The 27,605-nt window shown below is 35.4% G+C and overlaps 1 protein-coding gene across 1 annotated transcript in view; it reads right to left on the minus strand.

Annotated features, from left to right (window-relative positions):
- Positions 1-27,605, minus strand: part of LOC135218401 (uncharacterized) — a 701,048-nt gene that overhangs the window by 384,888 nt on the left and 288,555 nt on the right. Inside the window, exon 3 of the mRNA XM_064254700.1 lies at positions 22,828-22,860. Coding sequence (XP_064110770.1) covers positions 22,828-22,860 — 33 coding nt within the window. The remainder of the gene's footprint in view (positions 1-22,827; positions 22,861-27,605) is intronic.

The raw sequence follows: 27,605 nt of genomic DNA on the forward strand, positions 1-27,605 counted from the left end.
GCCCCTTGCTAGGTCTTGTGATGCAAAAGTACGAATTACGACATGAAAAGCATTGCGGCATCTGATCCTTGTGATACATTACGACGATATTCTGACAAATCTGGCAAATTTTTACATATGCACAAACATATGATATACTCTCACTCACACTGCATTATAAGTATGTGTACAATCGTGTAAATATATATCAACTTCTTACGCACAATATATTCCACATACATATCAACACACACATTATATATATATATATATATATATATATATATATATATATATATATATATATATATATATATATATAATTAATTAATCCAGCAATCATTAACGAATTTCATGAAAAGTGCAAACTATTCAATTTCATTTGCAGAGGCTATGCTATCAATTGTGTACGAAATCAATCTTAAGGCTGACCTGCATCAAGTCCTAAACCAAACACTGCTAATTACGCTGGACGAGCTAAACAGACAGTTCCATTCGTCCTCTTACATCACTAAAGTAGTCAAGTTAACTGCCATAAAATCAGTATATACGTAAATCTAAAATAGCTTCTATCAATGCTGGTTCTACAATATCTAAGTATTATGAACCATCTTATGTCTACAAGATGATTACTGATGGACTGACGATTTTCTTCTGATATGAAATATTGTCAACAATATTTCTTAAAATACTTTACGATCCCGGCTTATCGTAAGCTCTAGACAACCACAATCTATGTATAGTATACAACAAAACTTGACGAAATCAATTATCAATTATTAACTAGGCAAATCCTTAGTATTAAAGCTAAAACTTCTCGTCCATAATGAATAATCGTTCCATCTTTGTCACTGTTGAAGAACAATTGACAATGCTGTGCCAGCGCACTTCGCTCGCAGGCGTCAAAGTCAATTACATGACTGAAACAGTTATCATTCAAGCAATACAGGGGTTGCGATGACACTGACGCTCTTGTTAATTGATATATTGAATACAATGATCCTGGGATCAAATTTTTAAAGAAAATCTTTGAGAACATATAATATACATATATAACGTGGACGATACGACAAAACCTAAAATGAAAATGAATAAGATAATGGTTATTCATATTCAAAAAGTGTTAAAAGTGGAAGATTTTATAATTTAAAAGACAAAAGAGTAAACCTGAAGACAAAAACAAAAAAACCTAAAGGACACCAATAACATCACCACAGGTACATTAAAAAATAATACAAAATGCAGTCATTTTTGCAAACCGCGGTACTAAATAAAAAAAATGTAATTCCATAAATATCAAAACATAATTCCATGCTGTTTAAAAGTTATAAATGACAATTTAAATGTCCAAAACAAAATGTTCATCACCAATTAAAGCTCGATAACTCCGATGCATATTTGGATATTGATGAATGCATCAGCCACAGTAAAACAGAGCAACAATATTTCACATGCAATATACAAAAGCCTTCAAGCTCACAGAAATAGTAATGTTTCTTGCTTGTCAGTACCTTTCAGTGTTCGGGATACACTGAAATACAATTATTCAGAAATACCCACAAAAGACATCAACCATAGGAAATCGAAGACGAAAATGAGGGGGAAAAAAAGTTCTTGTACAGGACAATTGTCCGGAAAACCCAGCTCGAAATCTTAAAAAAAAAAATCGAAAAAAAAAAAAAAAAAACGGAATGAGCCTACATTTACTGGTATTCATATAATCCACACAACATTTTGTGTCATAAAAACCCAATTAAAATAAAATAACAATATGTAAATAAGCATTAAAGAGAAGAATCACAACCCATCTCACAAGGCATTAAAACTTTATTATGCCGCGTCAGGATCCTAAAAAACAAGTCATTTGAACAAGATAACGAGGGGTGAATTAAGCATATGAATAAACAGGCGAGATATTGCGGATGGGGGAGAGAGAGAGAATGAGGGACATAGTGCTACGTAATTACCAAGGATAGGTCAGGTGAGGCACGAGGCACACCTGGAACCACACAAAAGATGAGGTCATTCATTTCGCATCTCACCAGAGACACCTCGGTAATCATGAAGTACGCAATACCAAGACTTAGGCATACTTCAAACAACGTAGATTACAACAAACAGCCAATGAAGAAAACCTAAAATCCCAAACCATATTCCTGCTTGGCCCAGCCAAACGTCCTCAGTGTAAGTACGCGGTGATTACGTATAAAAGCAGAGTGCATTATATGACATTCAAAAGCTATAGACACTTATCTAAATATCGACGAATTACTTTATTCCCATTAAGGTAACCTACCGTTTTTCGATGTGCAAAAAAAAAATTTCAAAGCGATCAAAATGTCTCCGTTAATGAAGTCAGCGAGAGTCAGGAAAGACAGAGTCCAGAGAAAACCTAACCCAACGCTCACACTTGGGGATGACCGCTCCAAATATCCGATCACCAAGAGTTTACAATTCTCATTTATCTGCATCGATAATTCCACACTGAAAAGATAATTAATCACTCATAATTTCTGAAGAAAAGAAGGCCAAGAAATTCAAATAATGACGCAGGCTTCAAAATACAAAGTGGCGAATACAGGAACTGAATGATAAAGTTTTAACAATAATTTTGAAATAACATAAAGGGCCTATTTAAATCATATGCCTACATAATCTCATTATTCTCCCATTTGTATATACGGTCAATTACTGCAGTGCGTGACAAGGGTAAACAAGGCGTTCAACGAGATTCATAGACATAGTTACATGGTAGGTTTCAATATCAACAGGTCATGGATCAACGATAATATAGTAATAGTTTGCCTCACATTTTGCAATACGCTCTACAAAAACTTAAGGAAGATTTCTCTTGAACTTCAAGAGTAAATGTCAAGGACAAATCCAGCGAATATTAATCGTGATGTGGATCTGAATAATTTTGGGAAAGTGCCAAGAAGTGGCCCGATCTTTCGAGAGAACAGTTTCACAGAAATTAGTGTTAGTTTAACGAAAATTCCTGACAGTTTATCACGGGGAAGGTTATCGATAACTGGTCACGGATTTCTTTGAAAACTTGGACAATTCTGAATTTCAGATAAAACTGTTTGTTTGTTTGTATGGTGCTTTTACGTTGCATGGAACCAGTGGTTATTCAGCAACGGGACCAACGGCTTTACGTGACTTCCGAACCACGTCGAGAGTGAACTTCTATCACCAGAAATACACATCTCTCACTTCTCAATGGAATGACCAAGAATCGAACCCGCGACCACCGAGGTGGCACGCTAACACCATACCAACCACGCCACTGAGGCGCCGATAAAGCTGTTAAACGGACCCAGATGTAACAGGAATGAATGAATGAATTGTGAAACTAGCGCTAGTAAGCCAAGAACTGGGACACTTAAAGCCATTCAACTCTCAGACAGTGGAAAGGAAGAGTTGGACTGGTTCAAAATTAAGATAATTAGAGCCACAATATAATTGAGGTGAAGTACATTGATCTTAAAGGACATTAATCATACACAGATCGGGCAGAACTACACAGTAATAATCACTACGGTTTAAAAAGACCTTACGACTGTGACAACATTTGTTAGAAAAATTATGTACTCTGCCACAATGATACGACAAAAAAGGTAAAATACAAAAGGGAAATTTAAATATATATATCTCGACGCAATAAAACATTACGTAAATTTTCAGAGCAAGGAAATTTACATTTAATCACAAGAAAATAAAATTGACAATTCAGATTTAGCTAAGGCTACGTTCTAAAATCAAACACAACTCCGATAATACTAATTTTTTTCTAACCATGCATATTTCTCAAGTGTGCAAAAAAAAAAAAAAATACCGATACGCCAATTTCCAGTCACAAAAAATTTGTCTTTTTCCATTACTCTCCTGAAGACAAATCATTAGCACATAGCAATGGTATTTAATACCTCTCATTTAGGATAGAGATGAAAGAGGAATAAATAAAAATCATTAGAGATTTCAAAGAAAGGAATTGATCTTGCAAGCTGGGAAGCTTTCTTGTACCCAATTCAGGATTAGAAAGACGCCTATCCAAGGTAAACAGAACATCTCATATCAAAGTTTTCGTGAAGTTTTGCATTTAGTCCTCATCTTCTTTTATATATATATATATATATATATATATATATTATATATATATATTTATATATGTATATACATATATAAAATATATATATATATATATATATATATATATATATATACTATATATATATATATATATATATACACAAAGAGAGAGAGAGAGAGAGAGAGAGAGAGAGAGAGAGAGAGAGAATGAAGTCTACATTACTGTATATCCGGGGTGGCTGCCTGTTCTACCCGCCCTCATCTTTGAAAGGAAAGGGATCGAATACCTTTAATAATTGTAATAGTAAAAAGTATAAGAAATAGACGATGGCTGTCTAAAAGAACTGTAGAAAAAATAAACCACTAAAAAATGAAACCAAGGTTGAGGCCGTTCCAGTTTGCCCATTGCTGATGACCAAATGTTGATGACTCCCCTAACGAGTGGGAGGTGTTCCAAGCCAAAGACGAGAGAGAGAGAGAGAGAGAGAGAGAGAGAGAGAGAGAGAGAGAGAGAGAGAGAGAGAGAGAGAGGAGTCTGGAGTCTGGCGGATAGGAGTCCAAGTAGAAACCAAAAGATGTTCTAAGGAAGAACCTAAAAAATCAAAGGAGTTCTTTGCAAGAGAGAGAGAGAGAGAGAGAGAGAGAGAGAGAGAGAGAGAGAGAGAGAGAGAGATGCATTTAATGATGTTTTGATGGCGGGCGAGATAGCCCACGCTTTTATACCCTTTGCAGCCTACTAAAGTTCAGTTATGACTCCAACAAATGATATGTTAAAGGTTTCGAAGCTGGCTGTACCTCCATTTTTTGTAGCATAATAAAAGTTAGTTATAGCATGCAGATGGAGATGTTATTAACCGTAAACATAGCTTCATATTTTACCTGTTGAGCTTAATGAAGGTAAGTTATGTCCTCGAGAAAGGTGAGTTCGAGGATCTATCTAGACGCTCTTCCTTGAGGAGGAGGAGAGGAGGAGGAGGAGGAGGAGGAGTAGGAGGACGAGAAGCAGAGGAAATGCAAAATGGCATTTCAACTCCTTTTTTCAAGCTAGGACCTCGTCTTGTGTTACATTCGAAAAGGCAATGACAGAATGCAAATAGAATGATGTATGAATAGTCTTCGGCTGCCCAGTGCACAGATTTGCTTCATAAATGTTACTGCACGAGAGAGAGAGAGAGATGAGAGAAGAGAGAGAGAGAGAGAGAGAGAGAGAGAGAGAGAGAGAGAGAGAGAGAGAGAGAGAGAGAGAGAGAGAGAGTTTTTTCATAAAATACAGGATACCTGTACTTCATAATGAGTTATATTCCTGGAAATTCAGGTTATACATGCTTGGTCGAACAGCTTCATGACACTGTTGTCTGTACAGGAAGTGAGACTCAAATTAGCTGAAAGTAATTAACCTGCGAGTATTTGTCATACATATAAATAAAAGACCAAGCTTTAAAAATTTAGCAAATGAGAACATTCACTCAAATTAATGAGATATATATATATATCTATCTATCATCTATATATATATATATATATATGTATATTTATTTATTTTATATATATATATAAAATATAAATAAATATATACATATATATATATATATATATATATATATATAATGAAGAATTTACTACCAGAGACTTTTGCCCCTCAAATTATGAAATAGGTAATCGATATATGACTCGAATGCAGCAATCATCAGTCGCAGATTTCAAACGTTCCAAATGATAATTCAAAAGAGACCAAAGATCCCTTACAAATGACCATCATACAATTACACACTAGGTAACTCTGACCATAAACATACAAAGAGTATCAATAAAAATGAACAAAAATAGCGCTAAAGACTGAAGGTTATCTAGCAACAATGAAAACAAAATAGATGATACTCATAAAACACTAATGAGTTCCAGCACTAAAATTATCTTTAAAACAAATCGGAGACATAAAAAACATCCCATTAACGGCTTGGAAACTGGATAAACGAACATAATAAGAATAAGAACACTAAAAAGTAACAATAGCATAAAAAATATTTTGCGTCAAATACAGACGCAACTTGCTTGCTAATGAGGAAATTTTGTCTAAATTATTTGTCCCATAGACTGATTAAAGGCTATTTATCCCCATAGCAAGTTCAATAAACTTAAAAAGTCAAGCGAGCATTTTGCGAATGCCATGAAAAAAGCAATAATTATCCAAGACCATTTTCGTAAATGTTTTTATCCTTTTCACATAACTCGTGTCTAATTCATGATTACACTATTCCTTGACACTAAAGCCTACATAATATATACTAAGGCCAATTTCAGTTCCTTATGCACGTAGGGCCATCGTTTAGTTAACTTAAATAAGTGGGGACGCTTTCGTTTAACCGATAAAAACAACGAAATAACTTATATACTCTGAAGGAAAACTAGCAACAGCTAGCGTTCACTTAACCTGCTATTGATGCGATGTTCAGGGTGACCATACATTCATGACACCGGACTATTATATTTTAAATTTAGAAAGCAATCTTCACTTCAAGTGTTTGTGGAGGGGCAAGGGCCAATTTAGCTTTATATATATTATATACTATAAGATATATATATAATATCTTCTCTATATATATATATATATAAGCGCGTGTGTGTGTGTATTTATATACATGGAGGCAAAAAATTATCTTAACCTGTAAAATGCTGACAACCTTCCTACCTCCTAGGTGATAATTTTTTTCTCACATGAGTGAACGTTTTAAACAGGAAGAAAAGGTGGGAACACCACGCTCTACTAAACCAAAGATAACATTACAGACGAAATGCAAGGCACACAGCTATGAGTATAACCGTGCCTTCTGTGAAAGTGCCAGGTCAAAATCATGCTACCTATCTCTAAAAAGGATGAAACGGCTGTAGCTAGAAAGATAGTTTCATTTACCTATTGGGATTATCAATAGTGCATCCAATTCTGAGATTATGTTAAATTAATAATCAAAGTTGATAAGGAGTTCTGTAACTGTAATGAAAAAAAAAAAAAAAAAAAAAAAACACACACAATACGGGAAACCATACGAGAGCTACAGTAACCAAGGACAGAAAATTTTCTGAAAAATATGATATTCATAGTTACGTAAATATGAATATCTGCATTAAATCAGAAGAGAAATAGTCAAAATTACTATTAAGTGACCTAAAAATGTCGTGCAACCATTAAATCGTCCAGATGTGAATTAAGCGCACAAAAGATCCCAAAATTCAAAAATTTCTAGCCTCCAAAAGAAAGATCTCGTCTAATACACTAAAAAGAAATTAAAAAAAAAAAACTTTATTAAAAGGAAGTACCGCTCTTGCATCACGCTCATCATATCAGTTAAGATAGTAATACTTTACAACAATGCGATTATTTACATTTCAAAAAACTTATAATTTTTTATTGTTTGCTATTCAACAGCTCTTTCTGGCGTAACTCCACAATAGGATGATATTATCAAATCGGATATTTCGTGCATCAGAGGACAAAAATGACTACGGAGTTTTTAAAAATTATATACAATTGCCCGTCTACGGAAGTTATTTTTATTGGCGACAATCTGATCGCTGTCACAATCGCCATTAAATCATCAACTCCCCTACAAAGAAAAGAGATGTAAAAAAATATGCCATTTAATTTCTACCATACTTTTGTTGAACCATCCTACGCTTGCAAGTATTGAGCACTAGTATTAAGAGATTCAAAAATATTATAGGTAGAACTGTGGAATACAAAGACAAACCTAAAAGTGACAAGAAAGCACACCAAAGTATGACATTATGAAGGCTCAATCTGCCCAATACAAGTTCATGCTGCATCTACGAACATCATGGAAGATGTTCAATTACTTTTAATAATAGTAATAATAATAATAATAATAATAATATAATAATAATAATAATAATAATAATAATAATAATAATAATAATAATAATAATTCTGTCACACTACTTTTCCATAATATTCCAAGCATAATTATTTTAATCTCTGACACACTTCCTGCTTCTTTTTCCCATAACCATCAGGCCGTAGCAAAATAACGATATCATTAAAATAAAAAATGTGGTTACACACACTAAGCACTCAAACAATCTCTATGAACCTCAATCAATTTAGGTGCCCGTTGTGATTTAATTTTTCGGATCAGTCCAGACAATAAAATATCAAAAATGTTACTTCTAATTAAAAAAAAATAAAAATAAAATCTTGAAATTCACCCAGATATTCGAAAATCAAAACGGCATTTATAAAAGAAATATGTAAAATTCATCGATCCTATAAAAGGTTCTTAACCGCTGTGAATGGAATTTTCATATTTATCATTGCAATCGAAATTAGGGCGTAACTATAAATAGAATTTTCAAAACTGTTGAAGAAAACAAAGTTAATAGATTTTCTAGTTATGTAATTTCCAAATACATCATTACCAACAACCGCTCAGGGAGAAGTGGATCTCTGAAAATTCCTTAAACAACTAAGAGCTAAACTGGCTCTCGGAAAGACTAACAAAGATGAGATGTCAACCCAGAGAACTTTCAAATCGAGTCGAGATAATTTTTTTTTAATGTTACGAAAGGAGTTATATTATCCTCGATTTAAATGTTGGAGGGGGTCCTATAAAAAGAATTTCTAAATCAGCCAGGACAGTAACCCATCCAGCACGCTACTGTATAAGAAATTATGCATGCACTCATTCCCGAGATGCAATGATCTTTTATTTACGGATGGGCAGTGACTTCAGCAAGTGACAAATTGTTAGATTGAAATGTATTTATTTAGACTTCAAAGCATTTACTTATTTAACCAGTTTAATCCTGGTTGAACTTGTCATTTACCAAACTGATTGTCTCTTCGTGTTATGTATTACAATTTCCCGCCTTTATCATTTATACACAGATTCCATTTTATATATTCAGCAATGCATTGTGTGCGCGCGCACACACACAAGCTTATATTATGTTTGTGTGTGGGCGGTCGATCGCAAATCATTGCTGAATATATAAAAAGGAATCTTGTAGAAATGATTAAGGTGGGAAATTGTAATACACACACACACACACACAACCACACACACACACACAACACACACACACACCAACACACGACACACCACACACACACACACACATATATATATTATATATATATTATATAATTAGAGGAGAGAGAGAGAGAGAGAGAGAGAGAGATAGAGTAGAGAGAGAGAGAGAGACGAGAGAGAGAGAGAGAGAGAGAGAGAGAGAGAGGAGCCTACAAGGATGCTCTATTTATACCAACACCTATCAGTGCCCTTATCATTCAAATAATGAGTGCATATACCACATCATACATATATATATAATATATTATATATATTTTTAATATATAATAATATAATATATATATATATACATATATATATAGATATATATAATATATACATATTATATTATATATATACACACACACGACTATGAAGCATACTTGGAACGTAAATAAGAAAATCATCATCCTGAGAATACATTTAAATGATTATGTCATAAATCAATCTAAAATATTTAAAAAAACCCAGACTTGTTTACCAAATTTAATGGCTCAGAACACAGAAACTAATAGAGACCTGAAGCAGGGCAAAAAGTTTTAAGAACCAAGATCTGATCTGAGCACTAAATGGTCTGAAAAGCATAATCGGTGTCATAAATCATACGATCGTATTTAGAAGCTAAAATACTGCTAAGTTAGGCGATACAAAAAATTAATTACACATGAAAGCCATCACTGTCTACGAATTATTCAACTGAAGGAATCCTTGCGGCCTGCATTTTGCTTTCGTTCCGTCCCGCCTTCCTTTATCACTCACTAGAAGCCACGATAAAGGAATTTCGAACTGCAGAGGATGCATTGAGGCATAATTGCCTAAAAAAACAGGCACATACACGTGCTCATATTGGATGTACACAGATGATAAATTTAATTGCTAAGGAAAATATTCAGATGAGTTCACGTGGTACACAAAAAGCTTACGACGTTTCCACTAAACGCAATTCGAATTTAAATCAATTTCCTCTGGATTTATTTCATAATAATTATTGAAAGTGACGGCAGCATTGGCCGAGACAACAGCACAGGATATAATTCTGTCATCAATAATGAAAACACAGTAAAAACCGTTCTCGGAATAACAATAATAATAATGAAAATAATAATAATAATCTGAGGACCCATTTGGGGAAGTGTATGTGGGGGGAGGGGCATGGGGGGAGGGAGGGAAGGGGAGGGGGCAGCGCAGGGTAGAAGACGAAAGTGCAATTAAGTGTGTAATTATGGGTGAGAGTGAGGGACCCCGAGGCTTATGCGAGGGGCCCCATCATCTTGTCTTCCTCGACAGCTAAGCATGTCAGTGTGCCCGGCCAACAGGTTTCTCTCTCTGTACCCCATTGGTTGATATCTCGTTCGCGTTTGAAATCCAGTCCCTGATTGGGCGATGACTTATCTCCCGGATGACATACGAGGCGGCGGGTGAGCATACAAGTTACTAAAATGCTTTTAAAGCTATCTGCAATCCTGCAAAGCTTTAAACTACGATACCAAAGCGTTGCCAGGAAGTTGCCGATTACTGGTTTGCCAAACAAAGAATAGCAACAGAGGTCATTAGCTTAAAAAGAGAAGCCACCATCTAGCAGCATCTGGCATCTGGTAGGACAAGGTTATCAATCAGTGAGTGACACTACAGGTGACTTGGGCCTCCCATTGGAGGAGGTGAGGTCTGATACGATCTTAATTTAACAACCAGCATTGTAAGATTTCCTTTCGGTATTTTCGGCTATTGGATCCCAGGAATTCGACAACGTGTTTACCAATCATATATTCACTTCACAAATATGTCAATGAAGAAACTTTAAAGAATCTCTCTCTCTCTCTCTCCTCTCTCTCTCGTCTCCTCTCTCTCTCTCTCTCTCTGTGTGTGTGTGTGTTGTGTGTGTGTGTGTGTGTTTGTGTGTGTGTGACGGTGTGCGCTCGAAAATTGGATATCATTACCATCAGAGCACGGAAACAGGTCCGAAAAATTGAGGAATTTGAGTGCTCAGAGGAGCCTTTATTTTGTCCATCCAAATCTGGCGATATTTTTCGAAAAATTCTTGGTGATTTTTGTCGAAGAATTTGTGTTTTTCCTGAAAACCGGACAACTCTCCTTGGCCCACCATATGGTCTCAAATGGCACAATTTACTTTGTGTACAAATAGAAGTAAGTCTGTTTAATTCCAATATAACTCCATTATTAAAACTGCCTCAGTGCTTTTATTCCTATTATGCAATTATAAGATCCACTTTTTTAGGACACATATCACCGAAAATTAACTGGAAAAGTTTTAGTTAATGTAATTTTTATTCTTTCAACTTTCGTATTTTACTTTCATTTGAAATATAAGCGTGCCTTTTTTTCCACTTACAATTATATAATAGGTAACAGGGTTGAAACAATAGCATCAGTAATTATTACAACACCTTGGAAAAAACAGCCTTGTTTCGGGACCCCCATAAATTACGTTCAGACTAGACTGGACATTTACCTTCAACCATAGAATTCTGGTCGTGGTTACCAAAACGCATGAATTCAGTTTTAGATGTGTGAATTCCCATTTACCATTCAAGTACAATTTACTGGTTAATAGTATCTCGAAATCGCGAATTTCTCGATTTCGAATCTCTTGGTGGAAAAAAAAAAAACCTAATCTTTTAACAGCGTTGTTACTTACGTCACTGAACGGACAGTCGAGCCTTTCTTTTTCTATTTTTTTTTTTTTCTTAAAGAATGCACTCGAGGTGATTCTTCAAGCTGATGAATTTAACCTAAGTATAGAGTATCACATCATCATCTTTTAACTTTCATCCCGAACGCTAGTAAGATACGGGGCAAGTCAGCCAATCGTCTACTATCTCGCGTGCTTTCCCACTTGAACTTGACGGAACTGTTATAGATGCCCCAAAAAGCTACCAATATTTTCAGTTAACGATGGTATTTTCATTGTTGTTAGAGAAATCCAACGCCCATCCATCAATGGGAATCGATTTCATGCAATACAACATTTGAAAAAAAAAACTTATTTGAACAGATTCACTTTCTAGATCATCAATACATGACGATTTACAAAAGTTTGTTGAAAAACATAACGTGGCTTTGACGACTCTGCAAAATAAACAATTATTGGCATTACTTTGTTTCAACATACCTACCATGTAACCTATAGTGTAATATGCAATACTTGCGCTGCGATGACATTAACATTACAATAAACTTACATGTCACAGATTGTCACTCCAGATATTTATTTGCTTTCTTTTCTGGAACGAAAGCTAACATGCTCTTAACTTATTGATTCCATATTACTAATTTTTACAATACGTAATTTGGATACCTTCATCTTTAAAGGTTCTCTTTTTTTTCATATAAAATAGTGCTATGGAAATAACCTGCAATTTTTTAAAATTTTCAAATATAGGGACAAAATAATAACTAGAAGTGAAACTAAACACATTCTTTACACTGACTAGAGAAAACAGTCCTTGGAAATACAGAAAAGCTGGGGAATGTCATCCTTTCCTCTAAAATTTTGAGGAGAGATAGCTCTCTCAGCGAATGGTCATAAATAAAATAAAATTTCTCTTCAATAGCCTGATACTGAGGACTACTGCACACCTCATGCTGGCTTTCGAAGAGGAAGCTATTTCTCAGATACGCAGAACGTAAAGTATTTAAAATAATTAATATACAGTATTGAACTAGAACTAAACAGTTATCAGAAAACTCATCAAGCCTACTTGATGTGTTTTCTGATAACTATTTAGTTCTAGTTTCACTACTGCATATTATTTTAAATACTTTACATTCAGGGTATCTGAGAAATAGCTTCCTCTTCAAAAGCCAGGACACTCTTAAGTTTTGAAACAATGGCTCCTATTTTTGGTAACTGGTAAGCAAATCCGAAACTTATGTATGTTTATATATATGTATATATATATGTATATATATTTAATCTAACGGTCACTATTCATTGCAGCAACCTCGAAAACTATGTATTATACACCAATATCTGTTGTTTTCAATTATTTTTACATGTTACCCCTTCCTAACACCTTCTCACCCACCCCTTCCTACTGGGGGTGAACCTGGACTTAAAGGGCATCGGGAATGTCACTATTCATCTCAGCGACCTTGAAAACTATGGATTAGACACCAATATCTGTCGTTTTCGCTTATTTTTATGTCAACCCTTTCCCACCCCTTCTCAGGGCTGAACTTCAATCAAGCCTGAACTTAGACTTGAAGGGCATCTAGATGTCCCTATTCATCTCAGCAACCTCAAAAACTATGGATTAGACACTAATATCTGCCATTTTTTAAATTAATTTTACATGTCACCCCCTTCCCACCCACCACCACTGGGTATGAACTTGAACTTGAGGGGTATCGGGTGGGTCACTATTCTTCTCAGGGACTTTGAATATGGTCTAGAGACTAATATCTGTCATTTTCGATTATTTTTACGTCACCCCCTTCACACCCCCTTCCTACTGGGGCTGAATTTGGAATTAAAGGGCATCGGCAGTGTCACTATTCTTATCATCGACATTGAAAACTATGGATTAGACACCAATGTCTGTTGATTTGGTTATTTTTACATTTCATCTCCTCCTCACCCCCTCCCAATCAGGGCTGAAATTCAACTTAAAGGGCATCAGCAGTGTCACTAGTCTTCCCATCAACCTCAAAAACTATGGATTAGAAACTAATATCTGTTGTTTTGTTTATTTTTACATTTCATCCTCTTCCACCACCCAGTACCCCCCCCCCCCCCCCCGACCCCATTGAGGGCTGAACTTGTACTTAAAGGGCACAGGAATGTTATTATTATTCTCAAAAACCTCAAAAAATATGGATTAGACAGTAATATCTGTTGATTTGGTTATTTTTACATTTTACCCCTTTCCCACCCCTTCTGAACCCCACTTTCTTGTCAGGGCTGAACTTGGACTTGAAGGGCATTGGGAGTATCACTATTCATCTCAGCGACCTTGATTAGACACAATAGTGTCGTTTTCGATTATTTGTTCATGTTACCCCTTTCCTACCCCCTACTCATCTCCCTCCCTTAAAGGGGCTGAACTTGGACTTAAAGGGTATTATGAGGGCCACTATTCTTCTCAGTTACCTAAAAAACTATGGATTAGCCAGTAGTATCTGTCATTTTTATTATTTTTACATGTCACCCCCTTCCCATCTCCTCACAATTAGGATGAGTTTGGACTTGAAGGGCATCAGGAGTGTCACTATTCTTCTCAGTGACCTCAAAAGCAATGGATTAGACATTAATATCTTTTGTTTTGGTTATTTTTACAATTCACACCCTTCCCAATTGTGGCAGACCTTGGACTTGAAAAGCATCGGGTGAGTCACTATTCTTCTCAATGACTTTGAAAAATATGGACTAGACACTATTATCTGTCATTTTCGATTATTTTTACATGTCACCTGCTTTACATCCCCTTTCTCATCCTGCTCCCTGTTGGGGCTGAACTTGGAATTAAACTGCACCGGGAGTGTCACTAATCTTCTCAGCGACCTCTAAACTATTGATTAGACACTAATATCTGACATTTTCCCCCTCTCCAAATCAGGGCTGACCCTGGACTTGAAGGGCATCAAGAGTGTCACAATTCTTCTCAGCAACTTTAAAAACTATGGATTAAACACTAATATCTGTCATTTTGGTTATTTTTACATGATAATAAAAAGGTTGAGAACCACATAACTATAGGGTTGAAATGGCAAGTCGTAACACTAAGAACTTCATATTATTTCAAAGCTCACACCTAATTACATATACGTATTTATACCAGTGACAGGGGCTTGCCCTACGCTGGGTGAAAAAGCCTTAATGTAGTTACAATGTATTTTACTCAAATGAGAATGATGTGGGCTACCTTGTCACAAGTACAGGTGCCAGAAATTTTCCTTTATGGTTTACTCCTTGACTGTCTCTTCCCACCACTAATGTTAAAGCAGCTCTGTGGAGATCCTCTCCTCCCTCAATGTGAATATGAACCAGAGCTCAAGAAGGTAATCTACAACATTACACAAAATCAACCAACCAATCTTGTCCTCTGCATCTTTAAGAAAAACGAGTACCTGGAAATCTTCAAAAGGAATATTGTGGGCACTCTCATCACGAGGGTCTTCTCTCTCATGGCTCTACCTGGACACACACCAACGCAATTGTTAATGAGGCAACTGTGAGGGGGATTCGTTCACCCTTGAAGAAATAGTAAGAACCACATAATCTAACACCTAAAGATCAAAGGCAACTTATTTAATACAGGTCTCGTACAACATCAAAATCGCTTGATGGCTGACCTTACAAATAACCCATCCACTCCTCAAGTTACCCTCTGTAAATCAGTTCAAGTGTTCAATGGAAAAAAGCCCTCCCTCTCACACCAGTATGACAAATATCTGCACCCCCAAAACGGCTAGAATGCCACCTTCAGTATGAGGTAATCTATAATCATTAGCAGATGAGCACCAGGTAGCTAAAAAACGACCTACAATATAGCGGATGGTGGAAATAATGTATGCTTTCCTTGACTGCTACTGATTACTTCTGAAGGAATTTTGGTACACAAAATATGGAAGAGGAAATACTCTACCGCCAATCTTATCCCAACAAGGAAAACTATGTAATAACATCCCCCTCTCCACCAATGCCAACACTACAATCAAAGAACTTGCCAGACTGTAAGAGACTTTGCAAGCAAAGGCAGTAATCAAGCAAGGTACAAAGTTAACATCATTTCTATTCACACTCCTCCCTACATTCCTTTTCTCACAATCAGTAAAATACCAGAATTCTTCCAGTTGTAAGAAGATGGGTTGAGGTAAACCTTAACCAGAACATTCTTATGAATAAATACTACTAACAATAAGTGTAAATTCTTAATAAAATTTACACAAATTATTAGCATAAATGCTACTTATTATTAAATTACGTCACACCTATGAGTTTGGAAGCATAATATATGAATTGTAGCCAACAGAGAAAACCAATAAAAACTTGATGTGATGCTGCTACAATTGATGAGAAAACCATGTTATTCCTCTGCGTCTTACTTTAATCCTAGTCGAGCTCACTATTTTTCATGGACTCCCTCAGGCTGTTTTTATCTTTAACGGCTCATTTCATAATTGCTTTTGGAAGATATTTCATGAATGGATGCCCCTTCCTGTTCCCATCTCTCCCTATTTATCAAGACATGGGACCAGCGCTGATTGGGGCGGGTGAATGAATGCCATCATTTCTAACGGTGTAGAAAACCAAGTGAAACAGCCCTATCATATATTCACAAGTATCCTAGCAGTGTTCCCAAAGTACAAGAATGTAAGCATGCTGTGAGAACAGCTGATCAATAAAGTCTTATATCTATAGCTTACTAACTACAAAACTTTCCTATTTGTTTCAAATCTTTAAGACCAGTAAAAACTTCTAGTCGCACTTTGGAGAGGGAACTGATAACTCCATCGAGAGTTATCATGCCCTTACTCTACCATTTTATTTCATAAGGTGACACTGACCAAAAACACCACCATAAAAACTTCTGTCGCTGGAGACTTACTAAATATAGTATAGTTGATTAAAAAAAAGTAGACAGACTCCGAAAGCTGGAATTCATATAAGTAATGAAGAAACTGAAGATAGCACTGAAAACAACTGGACAAGAATCATATCCACTGTCAATGGTGTCTTTAATGTAACAGGTATGATACAATGGGCACCACAATTACTTAATTGTTTCCAGTAGGCACACTGGCTATCGCAAACCCAGTTACCATACAATTATGATACTAAAAATCATCCAATCATATTTTCCTTGAATTCTGAAAACATATGGCATTCAATTTATTTCATTATACTAAAACCTACTTTACTCTAATTCTAAAAATGAAACTAATCTTAGTGATTTTTCTCAATTTTAATCTATTTTCAGTTTAGGAAAATCCATTCTCCTTACATTTTACCTCAACTAAACAGGACCACTTTATGTTTGTTTTCTGCTGCTTTTTCCATCCACTAAATAATCATTAGCTTGTGTTCGTAATTTTTCACTCGTGATCAGAATGCTCTTGACTCTTGCACCCAACTGCTTATTTGCCAACTTTCAAATACCTCTTCTTTTTTATTTCAGAGTTATTCTATCTTTGCGAGTGTTATTTTATAAGACTGTACCAAAAAATATCTTTAAACTGAAGAACAGATCATTTTTCATTACTCTATTAAGGCTACTTTTCCTACCAGTGAATCTTGTTTCCCCTTTGTGGAAAAAAATAAAATGAAAAAGGCTCAAATCATCTTCAGAAAAACGTTGTAGTGAGCGCTGATTACCAAAAAGTTATCATACAATTATCATCACGTAACCAGATATATACATAATTTTACAGCAGTTATACAATTTGTTTTTACATGTGCACTTGAAGAGATAAAAAAAAACAATTCATATAAACAACCATAACTATACAAAAAAAACACACACACACACGTGTGTGTGTGTGTGTGTGCGTGTGTGTCTTCGCCAATACGTCTTACAACAAATGAGAACTGACCTTTCTACCTCGATTCCTGTGAGGTCGAGTGAACACCCTCGGGCAATTCGTGCTGTTGCAAATACTCCGTAAGCAGATATCATTTACTTACTCTTGTTCCGTGTTTACGATAACCTTATTTATGTTTACATTACAGCACGTATTTAGGAGTCTTTTTTTATATATATATAAAAATGCAATTTAACGAAACCATCAGATAAGTAGAGGTTTCTTATGACACCTTTCCTTTATGGCATAAGAAAAATCCAGTTTATGCAGATGAAAAGTATGACGAACGTTTCCAGTTTTCTCTAGTTTGTATTCACGTACATAACAAAGCACTTCCTTACTCATTGAAGGTACATATGGATAGGTTTACATTAATATCATGAATACAACAAAACACTATATATGAGAGAGAGAGAGAGAGAGAGAGAGAGAGAGAGAGAGAGAGAGAGAGAGAGAGAGAGAGAGAAGGAACATGATCAAGAGCAACGACACTCAATGTAGCTCTAAAAAACTTCATTTGAAATTTTAAATTATTGTGGATGCAAATGACGATACAGCTGCATTCAAAATTAACTGTCACGCTAAATAAATTCATAATGAAATGGTCCCTAATTAATCACTAACCGCTACCATAGGATCGTTATTAATTAATCCCAGTGACCTATCTTCTGCCATTAATGGACAGCACTGGTAATTATCCGTCTTTCGATTATCGTTCATAACATAACCAGTTCGTCAAGTTCCAGATAATTACCAACACCGTTAGCAAAGTAATATCATCATTAACTATTTACTATATTTTTGCACAAGCTATTATTCATTTATTTATTTATCTATCTATTTTGCGCGGTGAAATAACGATAGCAAAAATTACTATTTTCTGGATTGTCAAAGCCTTTCCTTTCACGTGTGATTTCTGAACCATTTGACATAATTTTGGTTTGATTTACCAAAACAATAATAAAAAAAACAATTGGCCAGATGTGAGCAGTTACGACTATTGGTTCCTTAGGGAAAAAAAAGACATTCAACCTTTTCAGTAAAAATGAAGAACAGAATTCTGGAAGTACCGACAAAATCGAAGAGTTTCTTCACAGTTGGACACCAAAGAGAATATAAGAAAATATGGCCGGGTATGCGCAGTCACCAGGTGACCATAACATATTATGGATTCAATGATTTTCATTTTCTTAAAAAAAACTAAATAACAGATACTATTCTGGAAAAAACTTAGAATTAATAAAGTAAATGCAGAAGGCGAATGAAGTCGAAATATCAGAAGTCACTCGTTAAATTTTCTATAATTTAAAATCGAATAATCAGTAAGAATATCATGATCAAAATAAATTTTCTCTACTCTAAATAAATGCATAACATTATCTTCCTTGGTTCTCTCTACGAAGCAACGCTTGAGACTGCCTTAAAAATAAATAAATAAATAAATAAATAAATAAAAAATAAATTTAAAAACAGTGGACCGTGTTCCGTAGCCTTCTTTGGAGGTTCTGGAAAGCATCTAGATTCACCCCTGCCCCAGTGTTTATGCCAGATTACAAGTTACAGTCATTTGTCTCACATTTTACATCCTAATGTAGAGTGAGAGGCTTTTTCGTTTGTAGCTGAAGAAACTCGTCCATCAATATCAATTACTTTTCTTTAAAAGAATAGAGTTTACTGATACCATTAATTTCTTTGGAAGTGAATTAGTGTTTATTCCTCAATCGCCTTGATTTTTTTTTTTCGCGTGAGGATAATCTCCTCGTTTTAAGACAAACATTTTCGGGAAAAAAACAGTTCTTAGCTCTTCATCGTGTATTGGTCTTTGTTAATTTATATCGTAAGCTACATGTAATATATATATATATATATATATATATATATATATATATATATATATATATATATATGTGTGTGTGTGTGTGTGTGTGTGTGTCCTTGAAGCCCTGATATTACCAGTGACATAAAAATATTATCAAACATTACAAAAATGATCTTATCATGTTTAGTTTAATCATACAAGTATTATTAGGGGATGAAAAAACAATGAGTAGAAGATGAATTACCAAAACTACGTACTGATATTAGCAACACTTTAAGTGTTGCAATTAAAGTAAGACCTATCTAATTATGATAACCAAAAAAACAAACACAATCTTTAATGACTAAAATTTGAAGTTTACTAGGTTTTGATATTACACACACACACACACACACACACAAAACCGCCCTCGTGCTATGTTTAATAGCTTTACCTCTCTCATGCTATGCTATTGACCATAATCGGTATGCATAGCGACCCCCTCTCTTTTCTGCATACAATAGCAAATAAAGAATACCAGATAAGAATAGATAGGTGTTATTAAAAGCATGATCAGTAGGTAAAATTTCAATTTGCTAACTGTCTTTTGTTTATTAAAAAATTACTATATTAATAAATTGTGTTCTTGAGACTACCGACTCAAATGAATACTAATTGGAGTTAGTAATTATGAACTGGTTGCTTAAAGAACTCTGCCATAACTTGCTTGACAAGGACTAAGATATAAGTACTAATATATTCCATGGCACTTGCAACTGAATAAACAATGGTTGATTAAGACATTCTTCGGATGCAAATAAAGAAGAATGGTTGGTTAAATACCCTTTAGTCAATTTGAGTAAATAAGATAGGGTTTACCACAAACAACGAAGCTAGTCATTAAATGGTGTTTGATTAAGATTCTCTTTGATTTTAGTAATGTTATATTACATAAACGGCCGATTAAAAAATTAACTAGTATTACTAATCAAATAAATTATGGGTGAAGAAAACCATAAAACCATAAAGTTTGAGAGGGAAAGCAAACTGAGCGATTAATCTGCTATTAGTATTTTAAAAAGTAACAGTAAAAGATGATAAAACAGAAGCTATGGAATCGTTACTTTTATCTACTTAAAAGGCACATCTCTTTAATTTATCATCAGCACACTGGTAATACAAATAGTCTTCATGAAAGCAGCATCATACCTTATATTGGCAATGACCTTAATTGCTGCGTTTTTTAAAAGTACTACGTTGCTAGCTGACACCATTATCATTTGACTACATTCCACAGAGCGGCGCATACAGGCTTATTTTTTTAGTATTATGACATCACTTGAATATTTACACCTCACTGCACACAAACATGAGTAACAAAGAGAAATGACTAACAAATAAAGCAATAAAGAAAGTAAAAGGTTTGGCCAAGACCCCATCCTCTCTCTCTCTCTCTCCTCTCTCTCTCTCTCTCTCAACACAACCAAGAGAAGGCGAGGGTGTATGTAATCTGTACACCAAAAAGGCGCCATCGGGCCAAGTTAATTTTGTAGAAATGGAGACGACGGGAGGCTGGGCATATCAGAGGTAGGAGGCAGGAGGGGGGGAAGAGGGTTAATACTAGCGAGGGTTTAGGGAGGGTTAGTGGAGTTGGACAGGGAAGGAATCAAAGGGGGATGGTAGGTGGTTGGGAGGTCCCAACCCTGTAATACCTGGCCATGCAAATGCATCCTCGACCTATGATTACAGCAACTAGGGTGCGGCACTTGTCATTGGTCGACCTCCTTTTACCTCTCTCTCTCTCTCTCTCTCTCTCTCTCTCTCTCTCTCATCGTTTTTATTTATTTCACACCGAGTGACTTCTACATTCATAAAATGATGTGTATATTGTTCTTCTTCTTGTACATTTAAACTTTTTCGAATCAGTCACTCCTTTATTTCCTCTTCGAAATCCATATTAACAGCCTTTGTCTTTTGTCATTTCTTTCTCTATCTACTTTCTTATCTATTCCATTACGTTTTATTAACCCCAGTATATGAATTTAAGTAACAATATTCCTAATGTACTTTTGGGGGACAAAGTATACTAATAACATAATAATGATAAAATAATGCCATTTGTTTTTAATCCACCGTCAACTTTCCATTTCACCATTGTTCTTACAGCTTTTTTTTATACATTTTTGGTATACGCTTATTTCTTTAACTACTTGGCGCACCTGAGTCTTTTTTGTCATACTTTTCAATCATTTTCAAATCATCTAAATTCTCCCGGCCCACCCAACCCCAAACAACAGCCATTATGTCCATCTCTCCCTCTTTCTCTCTCTTAGTTTCTTAATCAGTAAACTACAAGACTGAAACATCCAATCTTCGTTTATTTACATGCAGACATTGATAGCAATTCAACGCGTTACGGCGAGCAACAATGTCAGCAATAACGGTGTAAATACAAAAGAAAAAGGAATTATAAAAACAAAGAACATGTTGCCGAACATTCATTTGCAACAAAAGCAGCAATCAAAACAGACTCCCCGTAATAATAACTACAATCTGCAACACCGAAAAAAGCCCCATCTGCTCTTACTGCCGATGGCAAGAGGAGGATAATATCAATGATAAGACGAATAATAACAAACCGAATAAATTAATAACTAGATATCATATATACTCATTCGTTTTCCACCTAGTCTACCTATTTAATTAGGTATTAAGGGAAGGACGCCTGGTATATTTTTTATCCATTTATTCGACTTTCTATTATTTTTTTTTATTTCATCACGACTTTTTATTCATGGGATTTTATCAAAATTGCAATCTCTATAGTTAATGTGAATAAAAATACACATAATTGTAAATTATACTAGAACAGAACGGGCTGCATCGTAATCACACTAGCAAATGAGTTTCGGTTGCGTCCTGTGAATCTTGTGGTCCACACAAGGACTCTCATCCTCTTTTAACACTTTGCACCATTTACACGACAATGGACAATGCCCGTGCTGGCATAAGAACATCTTAAGATAAACCAAACCAACCAACTAAAAAGCAAATGAGAAAAAATTAATTGTAAAACGCGAAAAGAACTTAGATTTTAAACCTCCGAGGAGCACCTAACTGACAGCGATACTACGCAATTATATCATCCACCGATAAACAAACATTTCCTTCGAACGCAAAACTTATGAAAAAAGGATAAAATATGGGCAAAATGCTAAGCTTAACCAACGAGAGAAATCAAAACCAATAACTTGGTCACTATAAAGCATGAAAAAATACTAATACTTTCTGCAATTTATAATTGTTTGAAACGTGAAACATTACAATACTTACATGAAGAGCACTGAACGACACTCAACCACATACCTGTAAAGCAGAAACAATTCATAAATAAGTGTAAAATAGGACAAAACCTAACTGCCTATCGACTGGAAGCAACTCAAACTTATGTATCGAATGAGCTAGACCACAACAGTCGATAAATGAATGAAAGTAACACAACTGCGCCAGACCACACTAATTGGCAGGTCAAGTAACATCAAATCCGTTAAAACAAGAGCTCCAACATACTTATGAGTTTGTGCACTCATAATTATGTATCAAGCATGAAATCATCAAATGGGAAGTGCAAATAAACAAGTGGCCTGAGACAAGGAAAATTCAAAGTAAACGTAACTCATACGAGCCTCGAGACGGATGGAATCCAATGTCCACTGGGCAAAGCCAGGCATTCTATACGCGTCTCCAACATGTGAAGTTGGAGTGACTAAAATATTTTGGGGTTGAGGCCGATTCTTATCAACTAGCAGAATACAATAGACCTAAATAGTAGCACGATAAAAGCTGAAGTAAGAAGAGAAAATCAGAATCATAAGACAGCAAGTTAAACACATAAAATATTTACTGTGAAGGTAAATTCAAATTTAGAACGTTAATGTTATGTCAAAGACCCCTTTAGGTAGGTCAAGGTATTTCCTACATGAACGCAGTAGTAATACGGCAATATACTTGAAAAGCAAGATATTACTCAGCCTGATATCGTGGCACCTCAAAAGAATACGAATGCGACTTTTGGCAGAAGAGGGCCTATGACATCATCTGACCACCGTCCCAATCATGGGTAAAGAGCATTTTGCAATTGTTGAAACAACTGATAAGTCTTAACGTAGTTTTAAAGTAATATAACTCCAAAGGGCAATCATTAAAAGTTTTGTTAGATACCACTTCCTTTTATCATAATAATAATAATAATAATAATAATAATAATAATAATAATAATAATAATAATAATAATATTAGTAATAATAATAATTAATAAAACAATTTTTGGAACATGAAGAAACCTAGAACACAACCCAAAGTAAAGACAGAAACTTTGATTTGGTGGATTAAGATTAATAAAAATAGGTCAATTATTCGTTAATTTCTTATAGATATCGTTTGTGCAGAAACACAGCTGATATTCGCTTTAAAAACGTGTAAATTGGAGCAAGTACATTTTCTTCAGCGCATAAATTGCGAAGGTTATTTGCATGAACCTCATGGTTAAAGAAATGGAATGCAGTACTAAGGACTTAAAAACTGTGTAGACTACTAGAAAGGTGGGCATTGAAGATTAATTGCTGCACTTGAAAGTAATGCAATCCTTTTGAACGGTATTACATAACTTAATTACATTCGAAAACAATACTATTTAAAAATATAGCAATCTGAAAATAAAAGTCCGGACCTTCTCCATCCCTATTGTCTAGGTTGTATACGAAATTTCTTATTGGGCATAAACGAGAACTTATTTGGTGTGACCTGAGTTATATGTGAGGTTTACTCTCTCTCTCTCTCTCTCTCTCTCTCTCTCTCTCTCTCTCAACATCCCCCTCTTCCACCAACTAACCAAAAACCATCATTTCTTGGCCCAGGCTGAAACTCTGCGATATTGGTCTTCCATAGTCTTGGATTTAAACTTCCTTGGATACAGTAAGATCAAATGTACGTAACTAAATTTTTCCTACCTTTTACCTATTTCCGAATTGTCAAATTACTGTTCTGATGTTATAATTCAGTCTGTATTGAGTTTTGCCGTGCTTTTATTTTCCCTTCGTGTGGGCACTTTTCTTTCGACGTTTGCTTAACTAATAAATGAGGCAAAGAAAACATATTCACTATGAAAGATTAAAATAGCAGTGTTCCATATCAAAACATGTACAAATGCACATACATACATACATACACACACACGCACACACACATATATATGTATGTATATATATATATATATATATATATATATATATATATATATATATATATATATATATATATACTCAAGGCAATGCTGATACATACAAGAACTAATTATTGTAACATATATATTACTGATGAACTGTAATTGCTACTGTTTCCAATAATTTTCCGGTCCAAAGAGCAATTGCATAAACGGAAAGTTGTAGGAATCTCTGTAATCCCGGTAACTAGTCCAAACTTACAAATTAATTTAGTAAACGAATAAGGTAAAACGTGGGAGCCTCAAACCACCTATGAAAAATAAATGTCTGGAGATCCTAGCTAAGAACAATTACCTACAAAAGTGCGTCTGGTACGCTCCCACACCTCGAAAGTTAAGTAACTGAAAGGATTTCGTAACAGTGGCTACCATACCTGTCTGCAGTTCTTTCGGCATTTCAGTGAGACGGCTTAAAAAAGAGAGAGAGAGAGAGAGAGAGAGAGAGAGAGAGAGGACCACAGTTATGGAGTTATGACAGTCTTAATTAATAGGATTTTAGTTGTCCGACTTCAGGCTTTTGTACGTTGACACCAAACTCAGAAATAAAAAATATAACCACAAGAAGAGAATAACAGAGGTTATAACGATTATCTGCATTATACATACAAAACAGACACATTTTCCATAACTAATTACTTAGTAAAACCAATACACAGGTAAATATCAGCCATTTCTTACCAATAAGTCTCAGTAGGTTGGTACGTACGTAGGTATGGAGAGAGAGAGAGAGAGAGAGAGAGCAGAGAGAGAGAGAGAGAGAGAGAGAGAGAGACGAGAAGGGGAAAAAGAAAGAAGAAAGAAAGAAAGAGAGAGAGAGAGAGAAGAAGAGGCAGAGCGAGAGCGAGAGAGAGAGAGAGAGAGAGAGAGAGAGAGAGAGAGAGAGAGAGAAAACACCAAACCTCATGAATCGATTACCTTGTTGGGATGTTTCCTTTGTCACTGGTACCATCCATCATTGACCGTTGGCTGGGTCGGAGGCGGACGGGGCCTTTTACCATTGCAAGAGGATTGTTGGTTGTTGTCTACAGGAGAGGCATGCCAGTGGGAGGGGTTACGAAGGGGAAGGGAATGACTGTAGTCGCCGATGCTTTGGTTTACAACTCATTTCCATAACGTTAATCGATTCCTTCATGTTGCCTTCTGTTCGGGAGTTTTACGTCGTTCAGAAACTGATTCATATCAAATTATTATTCCCCTTGGATGATGGAGGCATAGGATTCTTTAATGCTGTAACTTGGGGCATTCCTCAAAAGTGAACAGTGAAGTAAGACAAAAAATTCATATAACCCAAGTTGAATACTATCAAGTATTAACGGTTTCACACCTATAAAAACTAACCATACATAGAAGAAATGGCAACATTTTTTACCAACTAAGTTACAGCAAACAATTAGTTTCCAAGTGTTCCTCCCTAAAGACTCAATCTCTTTGTCTGTAAAATTTGGAATACTACAGCTTTCACACCAATTATCGGTATATGTTTGCAGGTTATCGTCTCCAAAACTTAAAGGAATATTGTCATCCTTTGGATACCTCCAAGGCTTTTGACAAAATCTGGCATCAGGTTCAATTAACAGATCTCCCTGCAATACCTTCATCCATATCAAGTTCTAACTCATGGTCCTATGCTATATATGTACCTCTTTCGGAGTTAGCAATCTCCCAAAACGTGTACCATATTACCAGATCACCTGCTGACATTAACTTCTATATATTGACAATCCTATTATTCACAAATCATCATCCTTTCCTTCTCAGCCCTCTCCAAGATCTCGTTTTCCTAAATTTTGTATGATGATATTATTAGGATATGATTAATCATCTGAATGGGTCAGACAAAACTTGGTCTGTATTAATACGGTATTAATAATTCAAAGAGCAATTAATTTTCAATCTCTTAAGTCAGACTACTGCCTTCTAAAATCACTCGAAAATTTGGATGCTGAACAGTTGATTTATTAGTATTTTGGCCATATCTTGGCATGATCACAATCTAGGCTTGGCTAAGTCTGTTTCTTATTAGATGAGTGTACTACGTAGATGTATGTGCACTACTTTTCTCCTAGCATGGGTGGCTTTTCCACGTGTACTTCTGTAACAGCTGTTTGCAAGGGGTGTATTTCTCTTATCAGTGAGGAAGGCCTCTATCTGCTTATTCTCTTTGGTTGTGGAATCAAAAGTCGTGTGTTTACATAACCTACTGTTTCTAACGTCCAACTATAAATCACTTACTAGAACGTGAGCTAGGCTGCTGATGATACCAGGTATGATTGCGTAAAAGTTACCGCTAAATACTAAAAATTGCAAGTCACAGGAAGAGCAGCTGTATGATAAAGAGTAAGAATGAGAGGCGGAAAAAAAGCGGTGATAAGGGAAAACATCAAATTTAACATAAATTTATTTAGCGATTGATATTCAACTTACCCTTGTTCTACCATTCACCGAAGATAATTGCCAAGGCCGATAAAATTTATGTATCAACACATTAACCTGAGACGAATTTAACAATTATTAATTATCAAAATTCGAGAATGCCACTTTTCATGCAAAATTGCCTACCCCACAGAAGCAAAGATGACAACCGAGAGACCTTGGCTGAGACGCAAGTTAGGTTTCAGGTTTTCTGAGCAGACTGGTGAAGTCCCTTCCATTTCAACCACTCGCCAATTTTCTAATCACCATTTCTTTGTATCAGTCATCTCCTTTCACCCACGACGTCGAAATTAAGTGCCTTTTCTCACAACTATTGACATACGTCCTATCCATATAACCAAACCCCCACACAATTATCTTGATCACTGTTTCAACTTTGCAAACTTCTTCCGCGAAT

Source organism: Macrobrachium nipponense, chromosome 9, assembly GCF_015104395.2.
Source record: "Macrobrachium nipponense isolate FS-2020 chromosome 9, ASM1510439v2, whole genome shotgun sequence".
NCBI lineage: Eukaryota > Metazoa > Arthropoda > Malacostraca > Decapoda > Palaemonidae > Macrobrachium > Macrobrachium nipponense.